At 43.2% G+C, this 20,612-nt stretch overlaps 1 protein-coding gene across 1 annotated transcript; it reads right to left on the bottom strand.

The window, feature by feature from the left end:
- Positions 1-419: 419 nt before the first annotated feature.
- Positions 420-19,373, bottom strand: atp23 (ATP23 metallopeptidase and ATP synthase assembly factor homolog). The gene is made up of 6 exons (XM_060839223.1): positions 19,256-19,373; positions 12,633-12,678; positions 9,970-10,051; positions 6,006-6,143; positions 3,856-3,939; positions 420-1,768 (listed from the first exon to the last, which is right to left on the bottom strand). The coding sequence occupies exons 1-6, from the start codon at positions 19,272-19,274 to the stop codon at positions 1,565-1,567; spliced, it is 573 nt and encodes a 190-aa protein (XP_060695206.1). The 5' UTR covers positions 19,275-19,373; the 3' UTR covers positions 420-1,564.
- Positions 19,374-20,612: the final 1,239 nt, after the last annotated feature.

Genomic DNA, 20,612 nt, shown 5'->3' with positions numbered 1-20,612 from the left:
CCGGCACTTCTCCGCTTTCACGAGTCCAAGCCTAGTCGCAGGTCTCCTCTGGGGGAAGTCAGCCCGGGACCTGCCCAGGCTGGGACAGAACTGTGTCCAACATATCCTGGTGTTGGACACCTCCTCCTTCACCTCGCACTCTCCAGACTTAAATGAAAAAGAAAAAAAAAGGAAACAAGAAAGAGCTAAAGGAAAAAGGAAGAAGAGAGAAAACAAGCTGACAGGATTGGATGAGCCCCAGACTCAGCCCTACTACTCCACATATTATGTGTGCAACTCCATAATTAGTTTTTCTTGAGATGTACATAAAGTTACATTTTTGGAATGTCTAATGTGTCAAGTAGCTATTGATTACAATGTAATGGGATGTATAGAAGTAGCATAGTTGCTTGACATAGTATTCAATCAAAGCTCGCTGATTGGGAAGAGAATATGTTTTAATATTGTTGTATTTCTTAGAATTGTACATTTGCTCAGTTATAAATAACATTATCTATCCTTGCAATGTCTCATACAGCAGACATTGTTAGGTATTTGGTAACCTGCTTGTTCACATACACAGATACATAATTTAGTCTTTCTGCCATGTGTGCAGTTAAATTATTTATTCTTTGCTGGTTCTGCATAACATAGAATGTCAAAATTTAACAAGACATGGACAAAATAAATCATAAACTGGCAACTGGGTAAAACAGCTGTATCTATCCAAAAGACCTTCAGATATGTCTTTACTTTGTCTATAAAATATCAATTAATGCAAGTTGTTCCATTGGTTTTAGATTGCTCTTTCTTGGCTGAGTCCTCACTTCGGATAGCTGTTATCCTGGAGCATTTCTCATGTTTTATGAGCAATCCTCTAGTATCTTGAGGAACAGTCATTCTTCCTTGCTGAGTGTGAACACACTATTGGCAGGCCATTTCACTTTGCGCAGCTCCAAATCCAAGGAAGATTTATTTTTCTCTTCAACCCAAACCCGAGTATAGAAGCAAACTAGACTAAATACCCGAGCCAAACTTGGACTCATTGCATCTTCAAATTAATGCAGGTAATGCAGCCAGCGCAGGGTAATATAACATGGACTTTCCCTAGGTCTAGCTCAATACCTCGCTTTGTTATTCCTTGAGCTGTCTCAACACTATGGTTTGTCTTTGGAAAAGGGCAACATAATGAATGTTTAAGCTTTTAGCTAACATGAATAAACAAATATCCCTTTGTTTGGATTGGCAGTTTAAACAACGAAAGTCCTCTGTAGTCACTTTCAATTAAATTATACTAATTTATCAAATATAAATTAGATTATTTTATGGTAATTATAATAACTATACGCAAAATGGTCACAAACACTGAACGTGGAACAACATTAATAAAACTAACAAAGTGACAAAAGTCTGACAAGGTCAAAACAAATTGCAAAAGGATCGGCACTTTTCCGTTAACTGAAAAAGGTACTCATGGAAAATCTCCCATTTTTAAAACACGCTAATAATTGATTTTTTAGCATCTATGCCTCATTAAAAATATTACAAATTAATTATCACAATTACTCGGAGGCCTGACATTTTCTCAAATATTTGCGTAATATCGACTCCGGTTTTGAAACTCCCTATAGGCATATTTTGCATCTTTTTTATTATGTGGAATTCTTCCAAAAGGTTCAAGGTCATTAAAACAGGTATCAAAAACCTCATCGACAGCTTTTGTTGCAGCTTCTTTACTGACTTCACGAACGGCTAGGATGGAACGGAGGGCTCGCTCCCGCACACACTTCTGCATGGGAAAAGCAAAAGGTTAATGTTAGCAATCGAATCTAAAATCAAATCGGAGAGAACTCATAGCAGCATAATTTAAACACATAAAATAGGTGAAATTAATCCACTTTCGTGGAGATTAAATGGAATCTTTTGCATTATTTTAGAAGGGAATACAGCAATATGCAGATTCATGTTTCTTCTTCCCCAATCATAAGATAAGGGCAGCACGGTGGCTCAGTGGTTAGCAATGCTGCCTCACAGTGCCAGGGATCCGGGTTCAATTCTAATCTCAGGCAAATGCCTGTGCAGATTCTCCCCACGCCTGTGTGAGGTTTCCTCCGGGTGGTCTGGTTTTCTCCCACAGTCCAAAGGTGTGAGCATAAGAGGTACAGTTAGTAAGTTTGCAGATGGCACCAAAATTGGAGGTGTAGTGGACAGCAAAGAAGGTTACCTCAGAATACAAAATGATCTGGACCAGATGGGCCAATGGGCAGAGAAGTGGCAGATGGAGTTTAATTCAGATAAATGCGAAGTGCTTCATTTGGGAAAGCAAATCTTAACAGGACTTATACACTTAATGGTAAGGTCCTAGGGAGTGTTGCTGAACAAAGAGACCTTGGAGTGCAGGTTCATAGCTCCTTGCAAGTGGAGTCGCAGATAGATAGGATAGTGAAGAAGGTGTTTGGTATGCTTTCCTTTATTGGTCAGAGTATTGAGTACAGGAATTGGGAGGTCATGTTGCGGCTGTACAGGACATTGGTTAAGCCACTGTTGGAATATTGCGTGCAATTCTGGTCTCCTTCCTATCGAAAAGATGTTGCTAAACTTGAAAGGGTTCAGAAAAGAATTACAAAGATGTTGCCAGGGTTGGAGGATTTAAGCTTTAGGGAGAGTTGAGCAAGCTGGGGCTGTTTTCCCTGGAGCGTCGGAGGCTGAGGGGTGACATTATAGAGGTTTACAAAATTATGAGGGGCATGGATAGGATAAATACACAGTCTTTTCCCTGGGGTGAGAGAGTCCAGAACTACAGGGCATAGGTTTAGGGTGAGAGGGGAAAGATATAAAAGAGACCTACAGAGCAACGTTTTCACACAGAGGGTGGTACATGTATAGGATGAGCTGCCAGAGGAAGTGGTGGAGGCCGGTACAATTGCAGCATTTAAGAGGCATTTGGATGGGTATATAAAAAGGAAGAATTTGGAGGGATATGGGCTGGGTGCTGGCAGGATTGGGATATCTGGTCAGCATGACGAGTTGGACCGAAGGTTGGTTTCCATGCTGCACATCTCTATGATTATGTGCAGGTGAGGTGAATTGGCTACGCTAAATTGCCCATAGTGTTCAGGGACGTGTAGGTTAGGTGCATTAATCAGAACAAACATAAGGGGAAAATGGGTCTGGATGGGTTATCCTTCAGAGGGTTGGTGTGGGCTCGTTGGGCCAAAGGGCCTGTTTCCACACTGTAGGGTGTCTATAATTCTATGAATTTGCATAATAATGCTCGAACGTTCATGCTCACCCCTCTACAGTACAAAATGTTACTTGACCAGGAGGATCTCACCAGCATCCATGCTGCTTGTCTAACCAATACACAGGAGCTATGAATAAAGTGGCCATAGGTAACTGATTGACATCCTTTTCTCCAGACAGCAAGCAGCCAGACTATTTGATGACCCGTTTCTAATTAGGCAATTAAATGGTCCCAATGTTGTGCAATCTTTTTAAAAACTTTATGTGCAATGCAATACATTTCTCCTCCCCAAGACAATACCATGATTCAAAGACTAACAGACACTTAACTTGTTAAGCATGGACAAACCATTAAAGAGACAAAAGTGGAAATGAGTACTTATCTTTCATCTTGTCAACACTAAATGCATATGGCACAATAGATAGAGCATTCTAAATGAAGGTGTTGAACACAAATATCCTGAAAAGCTGGACACAAGGATTATGTTTAAATATCATAGGCAGAAATTTCCTCCATTGTTCCCTCCTTTTGGCCAACATAACAATCCAATAAAGCCCCAGACAGACGTGCAACTGGATTTCTGCCATAGTTACAATGATCAATCAGGAAAACCTAGCTCATGTAACACTCACTTGATGATGTTCCTTTAGACCAAAGTTGAATCGAAGCAATTCATTCCCAAAGGTACATTCACCACTGAGATTAGCGGCTCGGATCTGTTGAAAGTTTATAGAATAATTCATATGAATATTCAGACCATAGAGGTTTCACACCTGGCAAGACTATCACTTGTATCAGTATAACTTATGCAAAGTATATTTCATAACTGCCCAGTGCATAATTATTCAAAACACTAGATAAAAATGCTTAGTGTCAAAAAAAACTTTGTTAACTAGACTAGCCCAAGAAACAAAATGGCTACAAGAGCATATCTGAGGCTCGGAATCCTGCAATGAGTAACTCACCTCCTGACTCCAAAGCCTGTCCAGCATCTACAAGGCACAAGTCAGGAGTGTGATGGAATACTTCCCATTTGCATGGGTTAGGGCAGCTCCAACACAAGAAACTTCATCAAACAGACAAAGCAGTCCACATGAGTAGCTCCATATCCACAAACATCCCTCCACCATTGGTCAGTAGCAGCAGTCTGAGCCATTTCCAAGATGCACTGCAGAAATTCACCAAGGCTCCTTCAACGGTACTTTCCAAACCTGCACCATCATCATCTAGAAGGATAAGGGCAGCAGATACATGGAATCACCATCAGCTGCAAGACACTCTCCAAGCCACGTACCAACTTGACTTGAAAATATATTGCTGTTCCTTCAGTGTCACTTGAATTTTCTCCCTAAGGCATTGTGGGTTAGCCCACAACAGCAGTTCAAGGCGGCACCATACCACCACCTTCTTAACGGCAACCATGGATGGGCAATAAATGCTGGCCAGCCAGCAACATCCTTATTCCAAGAATGAATTTTAAAAAAGTAATCTGCTCTTTGCCAAAAATAGAGTTCAGGAACTAATCGAGTGCATCAGGAAACCAAATCATTTCATTCTCTTCATTATCTGCAGGAAGGGTGGCTTTGATTTGTCACATATTGCTTAAGACAAATTTCCTGACCAACAGTAATTAGACTCTAATTCACCTGAAGATGTGCCTACTTATGGAATAGCCTCTATTCCATTGCTACCTGCTCTCCATTAGTTCCAATTTGTGTCTTATAGAGTCAGAGAGATATGCAGCTCGGAAACGGACACTTTGGTCAAGCTCAGCCATGCTGACCAGATAGCCTAAATTAATCTGGTTCCATCTGTAGTAATTTGGTCCATACCCCTCTAAACCCTTCCTATTTATATACCCATCCAGATTACTTTACAAAGTTTAATTGTACCAGTCTCCATCACTTCCACTGGCAGCTCATTCCATACACACACGACTCTCTGCATGAAAATGTTGCCCCTTCAGTCCTGTTTAAATCTTTCCCCTCTCACCTTAAACCTATACCCTTTAGTTTTGGACTCTCCTACTCTGGGAAAAGACCTTGACTATTCATTCTAACCATGCCCGTCATGATTTTATAAACCTCTATAAGGTCAGGGAGAACAGCCTTTCAACTATGGGTTTGTCAATTAGAAGAAAATGTTTGTCTTGAAGTGATCACCATTAATTATTATATTCTATGATAATGTTTTACAAAAAAGCTACAAAAAAAATTGGAGGGTGACATTTCCAAAGATGTTGGTGTACTCTGAATAAACCAGAGCAGGCTTCGATTCCACAACACGCTGGACAGCGATTGCTGTTGTATCCCTACCACCCCACCATCAACTATCGGCCTCCAAATCCCCCATTCCCATTCACACCCCCAAATCCCAAAAAGGTTTTGATCTCCCCCACTGACTACTTCGTCCCCAAAAATTCCAGCTTCAAGGCAGTCTACCCATTATGCCTCCTCTCTTACAGCCATCTCTAACCTAATGTTAATTACACACCCCGAATGATCCACTATCCTTCCACAAACATCCTCCTCTTCTGGTGTCCTAGTGACCATCACCATCTGAAGCCTCTCCATACCCAATGGAAGGGCAAGCCTGTCAATCAGACTGGCCTTTGGGCAGACAGCAGTTTAGTTCCACCACGGACCTCCTTGGGGGAAATCCCACCTAACTAATGGACCAGCTCCCTGCCACTCAGGTAAGGATTCAGCACCATGACAAATGCAAGTATACCATTCATAATAGCTGGCATAACCTAAAACTTTAATCCATTGAGATTCCTTACCTCTGAGCAAGCCAGGTGTTTGATATTATGGAACCAATCGACATGTGCACGGCAGTGGTCAAACGTGTGTATTAATTCATGGGTAACAACCCGATTCATGTGTTTTTGTTGATGGATGTTATTCTGGCATAAAACAATCTTGAATGCAAAGACAAGACATATATGATACAGAGTGAACAGGTGTACTGCAAAAAGGTGTGAATATTCTCTGTTATTAGTTATAAACTTGTCTGTTGTTAAATGGCATTCTTTTAAAGTCTAACCCATGACAACATTACTGTGCTTCCAAGTGTGAAAAGGTTTGGAAAAGCTAAGAAAACGTGGCAGAAGTTACAAAGTCCATTTTAGATGCAATCAACTTATTACAACAATGGTCAAGTACTCTCAGACACATTTTAATAATCAATTCAACAAACTGGCTAGTAACAAACATCCTTTAGCTCTTGTTCATCAGATCAGGAAAAAGTAAAGCCATTAATTTACTGTCATAGAGATGAACAGCGTGGAAACAGACCCTCGGTCCAACTCGTCCAAGCTGACCAGGTATCCTAAATTGCTAGATCTCTTCAAGAGAGCTTCAACTAGTTTGGCAACAGGAAGCAAATCGAAGCTACAAATCAGAGGATGGAGTAGCTGCTGAACAGGCAAATACAGTGTGCAGAGAATCTGTGAGGAAGGATAGACAGTTGATAGGGCAACGTTGCAGTCAGTGTGATGGGTTGAAGTGTGTCTATTTTAATGCAAGAAGTATCAGAAATAAGGGCTTTGAACTTAGAGCTTGGATCAGTATTTGGAGCTGCATTGTTGTGGCCATTGTGGAGACTTGGATATCACAGGAGCAGGAATGGTTGTCGAATGTTCAAAAGGAATAGGGATGGAGGTAAAAGAGGTGGAGGAGTGACATTGCTAATCAGGGATTGTATCACAGCTGCAGAAAAGAAGGTCATCAAAGAGGGTCTGTCTACTGAGTCAATATGGGGGGGATGGTGGGGGGAGGGTTAGACAGAAACACAAAAGGACCAGTCTTTTATTGGGAATTTTCTACAGAACCCCCAATAGCAACACAGAACAGATTAGGAGGCAGATTTTAGAAAGTTACGTGGGTGGGGTGTGGGGGGTGGGGGAAGTTGTCATGAGTGACTATAACTTCCCTAATATTGATTGGAACCTCCGTAGTGCAAATACTTTGGATGAAGCAGATTTTGTCAGATGTGACCAGGAAGGATTCCTGACCCAGTATGTAGATAGGCCAACTAGAGGGGACGCCATACTGGATTTGGTGCTTAGCAATGAACCAGGTCAGCTGTCAGATCTCTCAGAGATCATTTTGGTGATAGTGATCATAACATTCTGACTTTTACAAAGTCATGGAGAGGGATAGGAGCAGATTGTAAGATAAAGTATTGAACTGGAGAAAGGGGAATCATAATGCTCTTAGGCAGGAACTGTGAAGCATAAATTGGGAACAGATATTCTCAGGGAAATGCAGAACAGAAATGTGGAAGTTGTTTAGGAAGCACTTGCTATGAGTGCTGGACAGGTTTGTCCCACTGAGGAAGGGATGCCAGGGTGAAGGAATCTTGGAAGACAAGTGATGTGGAATATCTCATCAAGAAGAAGAAGGAAGCTTACTTAAGGTTGAGGAAGGAAGGATCAGACAATGCTCTAGAGGGTTAAGCTAGCCAGGAAGGAATTGAAGAATTGACTTGGGAGAGTAAGGAGGAGGCATTAAAAAGCCTTGGTGGGTAGAATTAAGGAAAAGCCCTTCAAAGGATGCTCTTCAGGGAGTCGTTGTGGACCTGTTGAGCCAAATGGCCTGTTTCCACATTAGATTAGATTACTTACAGTGTGGAAACAAGTCCACACCGACCCGCCGAAGTGCAACCCACCCATACCCCTACATTTACGCCTTACCTAACACTACGGGCAATTTAGCATGGCCAATTCACCTGACACGCACATCTTTGGACTGTGGGAGGAAACCGGAGCACCCAGAGGAAACCCACGCAGACACGGGGAGAACGTGCAAACTCCACACAGTCTGTCGCCTGAGTCGGGAATTGAACCCGGGTCTCTGGCGCTGTGAGGCAGCAGTGCTAACCACTGTGCCACCATGCCACCCCACAATGTAGGGATTCTATGATCCTGAAGGCAGTCAGGAACTGATAAGTCACTAACTTGTCCAATCTATATGAAGTTGAGAGTTCCCATAACTATGAGGTATGTTTGCTACAAACTCTAATTAGTTTTTGTCAAATTTTCTGTCCACTAAATCTCACCAGGTTCAAAATTAAAGGATATTAAAAACTTGGAAAACAAATTTGGGCAGTGTTAAAAATTCTTTGAATCAGAGTGTTGTGAATTACCACTTTGATTTTGCAATTTTATGTAAATAAAACAAAACTTTTTCTTACAGTTATACTGATCTGGTACCCTATGTTTTAAATGCTTGAGACCATTAAACCCAGAATCAAGTTAAAGAAAACAGATTATTGACATTGCTAAAGTACCTGAGGAACTTCTCTCAAAACCTTTGACCAGTTCATTAAAGCTTATGTACTGAAAAATACCTAACTTCAAGTGTTTTTAGTAAGTGATCATCAGCATTATGTTGGTTAAAGGGAAACATTGTAGAGCAGTGCTAATAAAACAATGCAGTCTCAGTCCACAGAAAAGAACCAGTTCTGGGGACGAGGGAGGCTATTTTGCTGAAATTCACCACCGATCGACTTTCACCCAACTGCAATGTGAATCCTGAACTTCTTGCCTCACCTAACATAAACTCAATTTCTGTTCTAATAGTTTGCATATCAATAGATTTCCAGATTTTATTAATTATGCTGCAATCACAGTAAACTATGGATGGAATCTTATGCCCTCTGCTGCAGTGAATTTGGTGGTAGGGAAACATTTAATAAGGTACTCCACCCTGATTACACTTGCAGTGGATGGACAAATGGACAACCTTCCTGCCCCACTGCCAAAAGAGATCCTTAACAATTGAATGCATATCCACTTAGGGGCCATATCCTGCCACCACTGACATTAACCCTGCAGCAAGCAGGGGCCTGTCCATGTGGAAGCATGACAAACAAATCCAGCTTCTGGGTTCTTTGGCAGGAGGGGAAGAGTATCATCATTCAAGGGCAGTTCACATCTAGGGGAGGAAGATGATACCAGGGAAGGAGGGTCCTGCTGAGCACCAACCCTCAGCCCTTGCTGCCGACAGTCTCTCTAGTAACCCCAATTCTCCTATCATTCACCTTTAGCCTGCAACATTAGTACTTGCTATACCAGCATCGGCTACTACCTCCCATGTGGTAGTATCATTCAATTCTGCCAGCATAGCCTCTGATTGTGATTAGATTAGATTCCCTACAGTTGGAAACAATCCCTTCAGCCCAAAAAGTCCACACCGACCCTCTGAGCAGCAACCCACCCAGACCCGTTCCCCTACATTTTACCCCTGACTAATGCACCTAACACTACAGGCAATTTAGCATGGCCAATTCACCTGACCTGCACATTTTCGGACTGTGGGAGGTAACCGGAGCACCTGGAGGAAACCTATGCAGACACGGGGAGAATATGCAAACTCCACACAGATAGTTGCCCAAGGTGGGAATTGAACCCGAGTCCATGGCGCTGAGGCAGCAGTGCTAGGCGCTGAGCCACCATGCCACCCTTTGTGGGGAAAGCCTGGTGCTGATCTATCAATTACCTGATTGGCACATGATGTTGTGATCTAAACGCATTGCCTGACTGGGTGGTGAAAGCAGATTCAATGGTAACAATCAAAAGTGAATTGGATAAATGCTTGAGGGGGTTGATTTATAACATGTGGGGCAAAGACCTGGGGGAGTGAACTCATTATTGGATTGCTCTTTCCAAGATGCACCTAAAGTATGCTGGCCCAAAAGGCCACTTACCATGTTGGACTAAACTATATCAAGTACTTTCCCACCTGTGATATTTCAGCATCAAAACCTCCACTGACTGTTCCATCACAATCTTCACAGGAAAAATGACGATCCTTATCAATGGCACTGAAACACAATATTAGTTACTTATTCTGCCATAGTCATTTAATAGAATGTATTAAATGAGCATTTTAAAAGCAGCAGCAAAATATTGTACATGCTGGAAATTTCAAATAAAATCAGAAATACTGGAGAATCTCAACAGCACAGATGAAGAAACAGAATTAATGGGAGAGATTTTAACTTATTCAAATCCATCCATTTGCAGAGTTATATCTGACCCAATACTCAGTTCACTGGCCTTTCATCAGATCTGGACAGTGTTAGAGATGAATAAAATTTTAAGCAAGTTCAGACTCAGAGGAAAGTTACTGGTGTGGGGTGACTATTTCAAATAACTATTTAAAGTTCCTCTTAACTCATTGTATACCTGGGGATAAATAATGACAACATTCTGGAGGTATTTGTTTATTATACTCTGCAGGTTTTCTTCAGCTCAAAGAACTCCTGTACAAAGTTACAATCTAAACAGACTCTCCTGGTCAATACTATATTGTATTACTAGATTATTGGCTCAGTGCTTAGCACTGTTGCCTCACAGCACCAGGGTCCCAGGTTCGATTCCGGCCTTGGGCAACTGTCTGCGTGGAGTTTGCACATTCTCCCCGTGTCTGCGTGGGTTTCCTCCCACAATCCAAAGATGTGCAGGTCAGGTGAATTGGCCATGCTAAATTACCCATAGTGTTAGGTGCATCATTCAGAGGGAAATGAGTCTGGGTGAGTTATTCTTTGCAGGGTCGGTGTGGACTTGTTGGGCTGAAGGGCCTGTTTCCACACTGTAGGGAATCTAATCTATGTTTTCTTTTCCAAATAAGACATTGCAGAGGCCACTTCTGAAATACTGCATTCCATTCTCATCTCCCTGCTATAGGAAAAATGTTGTTAAAACTTGAAAGAGTTCAGAAAAGATGTACAAAGATGGGGCTGGGATTGGAGGGCTTGAGCTATAGGGAAAGGCTGAATAGGCTCGGGCTACTTTCCCTGGAGCATCGGAGGCTGAAAGGTGACCTTATAGAGATATATTTTGACGGACATGGATTGGGTGAATAACCAAGGTCTTTTTCCCAGGGTAGGGGAGTCCAAAGCTAGAGGCCAAAGGTTTAAGGCAAGAGGAGAAAGATTTTAAGAAAAGGGAACTAATGGGCACCTTTTTCATGCAGAGGGTGGTGTGTGTGTGCAACGAGCTGCCAAATTTAGTGGTAGAGGCTGGTACAATTACCACACTTAAAAGGCATATGGATGGGTATATGAATAGAAAGGGTTTAAATGGGATATGGGCCAAATGCTTGCAAATAGGACTAGATCAGTTTAGGATATACGGTCGTCATGGACGAGTTAGACCAAAGTGATTGTTCCATACTGTACATCTCTATGACTCTATAAGAGGATTTTCATTAATTAAAAGGAATAAAAGTGGGTATACACGTGCAGTCTGAATAATAAAGTCATTAACAGCTGTTTAACTGGACTATGACTACAGTGTAACATATACACAGAGGGGAATTAAGGTAGTATCAATCATATGTTGTTGAGAATATGGCCTCCCAATGCTCTTCTAAATTGCCATTGTTTATACCTGCCTCTCAAGGTTCGCAATTGTTCAACATCTTTAAAACAATTAATTTACACCAGTTTCTCTCCCAACTGGCTAAGGAATCATCCAGTGTAATCCAGAAACTCAAAATTATTATTGGAGCACTTTTGTCATAACAAATCTAATATCAGTACCGTTCATTGGTGATCCATAACTTAAAGTTAACCTGCCCTCCCCTGTCTTCACAATTCTGTGCTTCTCCACAGTATATACTTACCGTTATGACATATTAGTGAGTATGGGGAGGTGACGGCCTATTGGTATAATCATTAGACTATTAGCCCAGGGATCAATTTCTACCATAGAGGATGGTGAAATTTGAACTCAATGAAAAATAAATTCTGGAATTAAGATTTAAAAATGGCCATGACTCTACTGCCAATTATTGAAAACAAAACTCATCTGGTTCACTAATGTCCTTTAAGGAAAGAAACCTTCATCCTTAACTGGTCTGGCCTACATGTGACTCCTGTCCCCACAGTAATTTAGATTAGACTTACAGTGTGGAAACAGGCCCTTCGGCCCAACAAGTCCACACCGACCCGCCGAAGCGCAACCCACCCATACCCCTACATTTACCCCTCACCTAACACTATGGGCAATTTAGCTTGGCCAATTCACCTGACCCGCACATCTTTGGACTGTGGGAGGAAACCGGAGCACCCGGAGGAAACCCACGCAGACACGGGGAGAACGTGCAAACTCCACACAGTCAGTCGCCTGAGTCGGGAATTGAACCCGGGTCTACAGGCGCTGTGAGGCAGCAGTGCTAATCACTGTGCCACCGTGCCGCCCACTAATGTGACTGGCTCTCACTAACCCCTGGGCAATTAGGATGGACAATAAATCTGGTCTAGCCAACGATCCCAGGAATGAATTTTAAAAGTCTATTCAAATGGTTAAAAGACAAATTTCAGTACACGCTTAGATAAAGTAGGTATACAATAGCTGGATAGTTAATAACAACAGTTTAAATGGGAGGATTAAACTTACCATCCTGAACTTTTCATGGCATCTATTAGAAGTTTTGCATATGGATCTGCAGAAATCAGATTACAAATTTCATACTGACCACTAATTCAGAATTAGAATATTTATGCAAAATTGATCAAACTGGTAACTGATTCTTTATATTAAAAAACTACAAAATTAGTTGGACAAAACAGAACAATAGCAGACACAACTTAATGCCGTGCAAAGTGTTTGAGCTCCGAAGAAAAATTGGGTAGCCCAAATATACTTTGGATGGCATTTAGAGTACGAAGGATGAATTTGAAAGAAGACTTCAAGCCTAGGCAATGCAGATTTCAACATTTACAGTTCACAAATTATAGATCATTCTTACTTCATGCAAAGGTAACCCTGACTTCTGTTTGACCAAAATTACAGAGAATCCACAAAAGGTTAAATTTTGAGGACAACTTTTATGAGTGACACTTTTATTTGCTTGTTCCAGAACAGGAAAGCATAATCTTAAGATTAGAGATAAGCCTTTTAGAAATGGTGTCAGAAATTGCCTCATACAAAGGAAATGGAAATTTCCCCCAAAATACTGCGGAAGCTGGAGATCAAAATTTAAAGCAAAGATTGATTTTTTTTTGGTTAACCAAGGTGAAGCTACAACTAACATGTTGATCAGCCATGAATGGAACTATTATCTCAAAGGATTGAATGGCCTGCTAGCCTTTGTTCCCAACAGTAAAAAATGAGGTCTGCAGATTTGTTCCCAACAGCCAAACACCATCTTAATTCCCTCTCTGCAACCCCCTCACCTCCTATAAACATGAGGACCTCATGTCAGTAAACATTGAAATCTGCATTGCTTAGACTTCAGGACTTAAGGAAATGAAGGTGGAAGTTATAATTTATAGGAATGACCATTGCTGGAGAGAATAAAAGGACAAGCGCGTTAAAGGTGGAAATTCAAGGCCTGACAGAGTGGATCAGTAGTGTTGTGGTGAATGGAGGAGTAAAGTCAAGTAGGTCCAGTCGTAAATGTTTTGGGAAAGTTTTGTATGTCAATGCCAAAACCACCAAATCAGTAAAGCCAGAAATCATCCATTCAGATTCCACTGCCAAAACTCTCCTTCCCCTCAGCCCATCAAACCAAGATTGACTGTACAGGGGAAATAAATTGTTGGTATGTAGAGATTCACAACTATTTCCAGCTCTTTGGAGTGGATAGGAACATCCAGACAGTCTATACTTTGCTATTGACTGCTAGCATAATATTGAAAGCATCTCAAAGCAGCCCTGGTTCATGCATGACTTAGCCAGAATGTGGCGGTTTAAACTGCAAAGACTTTGGAGGGGACAAGTGGAGGTCTTTTGAACAGCATACTGGGATGTTAAGTTCATGTCCCATTCTCCCTGTTCCAGTAGTTCAGGAAGAACATTAAGGAATCCATTTAGTTGCACAGAATTTTAAAGAAAGCAGTGAATTTCTAAACTTCAAAATAGTCTTACACAAGTTTTAGAACTACGAAGCTAACAGAATTGCAAGTGATTTTTAACTATTCACTACTCTGCCTTATTGACCATATACAAATAATCACTAACCTGACCTGAACTATAAGCATTTATTCTAGTTTGAGCTTCTTTTGCTCAGTAGCTTGCACATTTCTATTTCTCCCAAGGTACCATTATAGGGTCTTTAAGCCATAGCTGATACAATCCCATTCTATGAACTGAGTTCAGGACAATTATTAGATTAGATTAGATTACTTAGTGTGGAAACAGGCCTTTCGGCCCAACAAGTCCACACCGACCCGCCGAAGCGCAACCCACCCATACCCCTACATTTACCCCTTACCTAACACTACGGGCAATTTAGCATGGCCAATTCACCTGACCCACACATCTTTGGACTGTGGGAGGAAACCGGAGCACCCGGAGGAAACCCACACAGACACGGGGAGAACGTGCAAACCCCACACAGTCAGTCGCCTGAGTCGGGAAATGAACCCGGGTCTCAGGCGCTGTGAGACAGCAGTGCTAACCACTGTGCCACCGTGCCGCCCACAACCTAACAACAAATTATAAACCCTGAAACATTCTCAAACAAAACAGTTGACTAATACTCATGCAATCAACCTGCTACCGAAATTCTGAAGAAGGGTCACTCAACTTGAAAATGGTTAATTGTTTTCTTTCCACAGATGCTGCCAGATCTGCTTAATTTCTGTTGTTAGTTTGTTTCACATCTCCAACATTCCCAGTTCTTTGTCTTTATGAATAGAAGTGACTGATAGTAAACATTATGACCTGTGTTTCAGTAGTTCGTGGATGAGAGTAGGATTGATATTAAAAAACATGGGCTTGTACAACGACAAGAGGCTACTACTGCTGATGTGTGATTTGGAGTTCAGGTTAAAGTAAAAATCATTGGGTTTAGATCAGGATTAGGATTAGTAGGTAACATACAGCTAACAGGAAACTAGGGACCATGAACATAAGAGAGAGGCATTAGTAAATTCAGTGGGAATTGATGTTGAGCTTCACTGGAAAAATTCAGAAGGTCATGAGAGGTTAGAATAGAGTGGACAGAAATTAAAGATGATCTGAAACCCAGGATCACTTTTTCTCAAAGAATAGAAATGCTCGGAAAGCCAGTCACACTAACTGTGCTTCCTAATGTACAAAAGACAGCAATGTTTGCAACAACGATGGTAATCTAAATGGAAATAAGTCAAAGTAAATTGTTGCTTCACCACAATGGTGAGAAGGGTAAACAGCACCAACAACATTCAAGTACTTAAGCAATCCATGTTCAGATGCAAACGATCTAGACAATATCTAGGCTTGGACTGACAAGTGGATTCCTGATGAAGGGCTCTGGCCCGAAACGTCGAATTTCCTGTTCCTTGGATGCTGCCTAACCTGCTGTGCTTTAACCAGCAACACATTTTCAGCTGTGATCTCCAGCATCAGCAGACCTCACTTTTTACTTGGACTGACAAGTGACAAGTTAGATTTGGGCCACACAAATATCAAACAATGAACATTTCTAATAAGACACAATCTAACATTTGATAATTCAATAATGTTACCATCATTAACCCCCGTGCCCCCCCTCCACAATCTTACAGAGGTTGATGAAATCTTGAGGCTCACAGATAACATGAATAGCAAAGGTCTTTCCCTTAGGTGTGGGGAGTTTGAAACTAGAGGGCACAATTTTAAGTTGAGAGGAGAAAGGCATAAAAGGGATTCAAGGAGTAACCTTTTTACACAGAGTGGTTCATATGCGAAATTAACTGCCAGAGTAAGTGCTAGATGCAGGTACAGTTACACTATTTAATAGATATTTGGATAGGTACATGAACAGGAGAGGTTTATAGGGAAATGGGCCAAAAGCAGGCAAATGGGACTAGCTTACCTTGGGAACATAGGTCAATATGAATGAATTGGACCGAATGCTCTGTTTTCATGTTGTATGACTCTATAATTCTATGACTGTATAATACAGTGGCTGCAAGAGCAGGTCAGAGGCGAGGAGTACTGCAGGGAATAACTCACTTACTGGCTTTCCAAAGCCTGAGAACTGTCCACAAGGCTCAAGTCAAGAATATGATGGAACAATCAACACTTGTCTGGATAAGTGCAGCTCCAACAACATTCACCGTATCCACAAACATTCACGTCCTCCACCATAGTTGCTCAGTGAATACAAAATGCATTGCAGCAATTCATCAGGGCTCCTCAGAGAGCACCTTCCAAATTCATGACCATTTTCAAAAGGAGGATAAAGTCAACAGATAAGTAGGAATACAATCATATGCAAGTTCCCCACCAAGCCACCTGCCATCCTGATTTGGAAATATATTGCTGTTCCTTCACTGTTGCTGGATCAAAGTCCCAGAATTCCCTTCTTAACAGCACTGAGTCTACTTACAGCACGAAGAACAGTACAGCACAGGAACAAGCCTTTCAGTACACCAAGACTTCACTGGCACATAATGCCACTCTGAACTAAAAGTCTTTTGCATCTATGCTGTCTGTATTACTCTATTCCCTACCTATTCATATATGTGTCAAAACACTTCTTAAATGCTGTTATTGTATCCATCTCCACCACCTCCTCTAGCAGTGTATTACAGACACTTACCACCTGCTCTTAAAAAAAGTTGCCTCTCACATCTCCTTTAAACTTTCTTCTTTTTACCTTAAACCTATGTGCCCTAGTAATCGACATTCCTACCCTGGGAAAAAGACTTTGACTATCCACACCTCTCATTATTTTGTAAATTTCCATCAGGGTCGCTCCTCATATTTCGAAGTTCAAGTGAAAACAAATCAAGTTTGTCCAATCTCTCCTCACAATACCCTCCAAACCAGGTAGCATCATAGTAAATCATTTTTGTACCCTCTCCAAAGCCTCCACAGCCTTCTGGTGATATGATGGGGCAACCAGAGCTGTGCATAATATTCCTGATCTGGCTTAAAGTTCTATACAGATGCAGTGCGAACTGCATCTAATCACCAACTTCTCAATGGCAACTAAGGACAGGCAATTACAGTGACGCAATCATCTCACGAGTGAATAAAATAAAAGTTCAGCGTCATCTAGGATAAAGTAGTGTACCTGATAGGCAGCATCCAAGGAATAGGATGCTGCCTGACCTGCTGTGCTTTAACCAGCAACGCATTTTCAACTGTGATCTCCAGCATCTGCAGACCTCATTTTTTACCTGATAGGCACTCCATTTACCAAATTCAGTATACACCACCATGTACCGAAGCAATAGTATACAACTGTGTACCATTGATAAGATACAACAGCTCCTCAGTCAGCATGTTCCAAACCTACAACAACTCCCATTCAGAAGGACAAGGGGTAAAAGATATGTGGGAGTGCCACCACCTGCAAGCTCCTCTCCAAAGTTCACACCATCTTGACATGGAACTATCTTATTATTCCTTTACTGCTGCTGGGTCAAAATCCTGATACTCCCTTCCTCAGGGAATAGTGGGTGCATTCACACTTCGTGGCAGCAGGTCATCATCACCAACTTCCAGGAAAATGGGATGAGCAACAAATGCTAGCGTAGGCAGTGATGCCCACGTCCCATGTGTTATAGTGTCACAGTGAGAGAATCTATTGCAATGCCTGCATAAATAGGAGCATGTAGGTTGCTTAGGGGTAATTAAGGGTTAAGAGTCAATACAGGGCCAATGTTTCAGGTCAGGACCCTTCATTTAGAAAGGTTCTGACATGAAACAACTCTCCTGCTCCTCTGATGCTGCTTGACTGGCTGTGTTTTTTTCCCCCTCTACACTTTATCAACTTCGAGTTTCCAGCATCTGCAGTCCTCTCCATCTCCAAGTGATGGAAGGTTAAGCAGGCTATGACAGATGTAAGGGAAGATTTGTTTGGAGGTGGCAGAAATGACAAAGTATGATTTGTTAATTCCCTCCTCCCACCGCCCCTCTCTCCCCCCGACACTCACCCCAATCCCACCGCCCCTCTCTCCCCCCGACACTCACCCCAATCCCACCGCCCCTCTCTCCCCCCGACACTCACCCCAATCCCACCGCCCCTCTCTCCCCCCGACACTCACCCCAATCCCACCGCCCCTCTCTCCCCCCGACACTCACCCCAATCCCACCGCCCCTCTCTCCCCCCGACACTCACCCCAATCCCACCGCCCCTCTCTCCCCCCGACACTCACCCCAATCCCACCGCCCCTCTCTCCCCCCGACACTCACCCCAATCCCACCGCCCCTCTCTCCCCCCGACACTCACCCCAATCCCACCGCCCCTCTCTCCCCCCGACACTCACCCCAATCCCACCGCCCCTCTCTCCCCCGACACTCACCCCAATCCCACCGCCCCTCTCTCCCCCGACACTCACCCCCAACACTCTCAACGTTACACAGTCAGTCACCTGAGGTGGGAATTGAACCCAGGTCTCTGGCGCTGTGAGGCAGCAGTGCTAACCACTGTGCCACCATGCCACTCTCATTCCTGATGAAGGGCTCATGCTCGAAACGTCGAATTCTCTATTCCTGAGATGCTGCCTGGCCTGCTGTGCTTTGACCAGCAACACATTTGCAGCTGTGATCTCCAGCATCTGCAGACCTCATTTTTTACCCCAACACTCTCCCCAATCCCACCGCCCCTCTCTCCCCCCCCATCCCCCTCTCTCCCCACCACCCAATCCCCTCTCTCCCCCCACCCCCCCATCCCCCTCTCTCTCCCCACCACCCAATCCCCTCTCTCCCCCCACCCCCCCATCCCCCTCTCTCTCCCCACCACCCAATCCCCTCTCTCCCCCCACCCCCCCATCCCCCTCTCTCTCCCCACCACCCAATCCCCTCTCTCCCCCCACCCCCCCATCCCCCTCTCTCTCCCCACCACCCAATCCCCTCTCTCCCCCCACCCCCCCATCCCCCTCTCTCTCCCCACCACCCAATCCCCTCTCTCCCCCACCCCCCCATCCCCCTCTCTCCCCACCACCCAATCCCCCTCTCTCCCCCCACCCCCCCATCCCCCTCTCTCCCCCCACCCCCCCATCCCCCTCTCTCCCCCCACCCCCCCATCCCCCTCTCTCCCCACCACCCAATCCCCTCTCTCCCCACCACCATCCCCCACACTCACTCGTGTCCAGAGTCACCTGCAGCATCAGGCGACATTTGTGGTTGAAGGTGAAGAGACTTTCCGCCAACAGGCCTTTCCTGGCCTTCCCGCTCTGATGCTCAGGGAACAGACCGTAACCATAATCCCCCTGCCCCTGCCCCTGCCCCTGCCCCTGCCCCTGCCCCTGCCCCTGCTGATGGTCCCTATCGGGCTCGGTGTTGCCCATCGCCTGATAACTAGTTTTTTTTTATTGACCAATTCTCAAGCCTCCCCCACCTCGCGCCATTGAACTGAAGGGTGAAAGGTCATCTGTATTTCTGGAACAAAACATACACATTATCGATTCATTGAGTTATTATCCTTCCCTCTGATCCAAAAGTGTGTATTTGAAAATATATATACATTTACTTTGATATTATGTATTTTCTAAAAAGCCGTTTTGTTGATGCGCATGCGTGTGTGGTATTTCGGGACAAGCGCGGGTTGGCACGTGGTCTAGTGACGTCACTTACCGTTCCCTGCATAGAGCGGTTTCAGGATGACATCTCCCGCTGAGCATGCCGGGTAAGGATACTATCCAAGAAAGCCAATTTCCAGTTTACACCCTGACTGGTCAGTTCATATCTGTTTTTTTTGGCTTTTTTGAGAACTCATACTTGCTACCACTGCATCTGTGGATCTTTTTTTTTAAATTATCTCAATTAATGCCCATCCTTGTGTAGTTTATTTACTAAAAAGGTAACAGTGATTGTCTAACTACATGACTATAAGAAGTAACAGATCACTAGTTTACAAATACATTTATTCAATTACAATGTATTCCAAATAAAATCGAATTTGAAGAATGACTAATGACAAAAGGAAATGTCTTCACTGCAGCATTTGTGGTATAGTATATTTGTGTGTGCTGATGATTGAGAAGACAACTCATCTGTTGTTTCAGTGAACATATCAACCTCAACTAAAATTACTAATAAAGTAAGATAGAGTGCCACAGGGGATCAGTAATTAGCACTGTTGCCCCATGGCACCAGGAATGACCAGGTTTGATTCCTGCCTCGGGTAATTGTCTGTGTGGAGTCTGCGGGTCTGTGTGGGTTTCCTCCAAGTATAGATGTGTAGATTAGGTGAACTGGCTATACTAAATTGCTCATTGTGGCCATGGATGTTTTGGTTAGGTGCATTAGTCATGGGAAATGTAGAGTAATAGAGTAAGGGAATGGGTCTGAGTGGGTTACTCTTCGGAAGGTCAGTGTAAACTTGTTTGGCCAAATGGCCTGTTTCCACACTGTAGGGATTCTATGATTCTATGACCCTTAAGTGCCCAGAGTCATAGAGATATACAACATGGAAACCGATCCTTCAGTCTAACTTAACCATGCTGACCGAATATC

This window comes from Hemiscyllium ocellatum, chromosome 19 (genome assembly GCF_020745735.1).
Source record: "Hemiscyllium ocellatum isolate sHemOce1 chromosome 19, sHemOce1.pat.X.cur, whole genome shotgun sequence".
Classification (NCBI taxonomy): Eukaryota; Metazoa; Chordata; class Chondrichthyes; order Orectolobiformes; family Hemiscylliidae; genus Hemiscyllium; species Hemiscyllium ocellatum.
The sequence above is the reverse complement of the archived record's forward strand: the minus strand, read 5'-3'. Positions and strand labels throughout refer to the sequence as shown.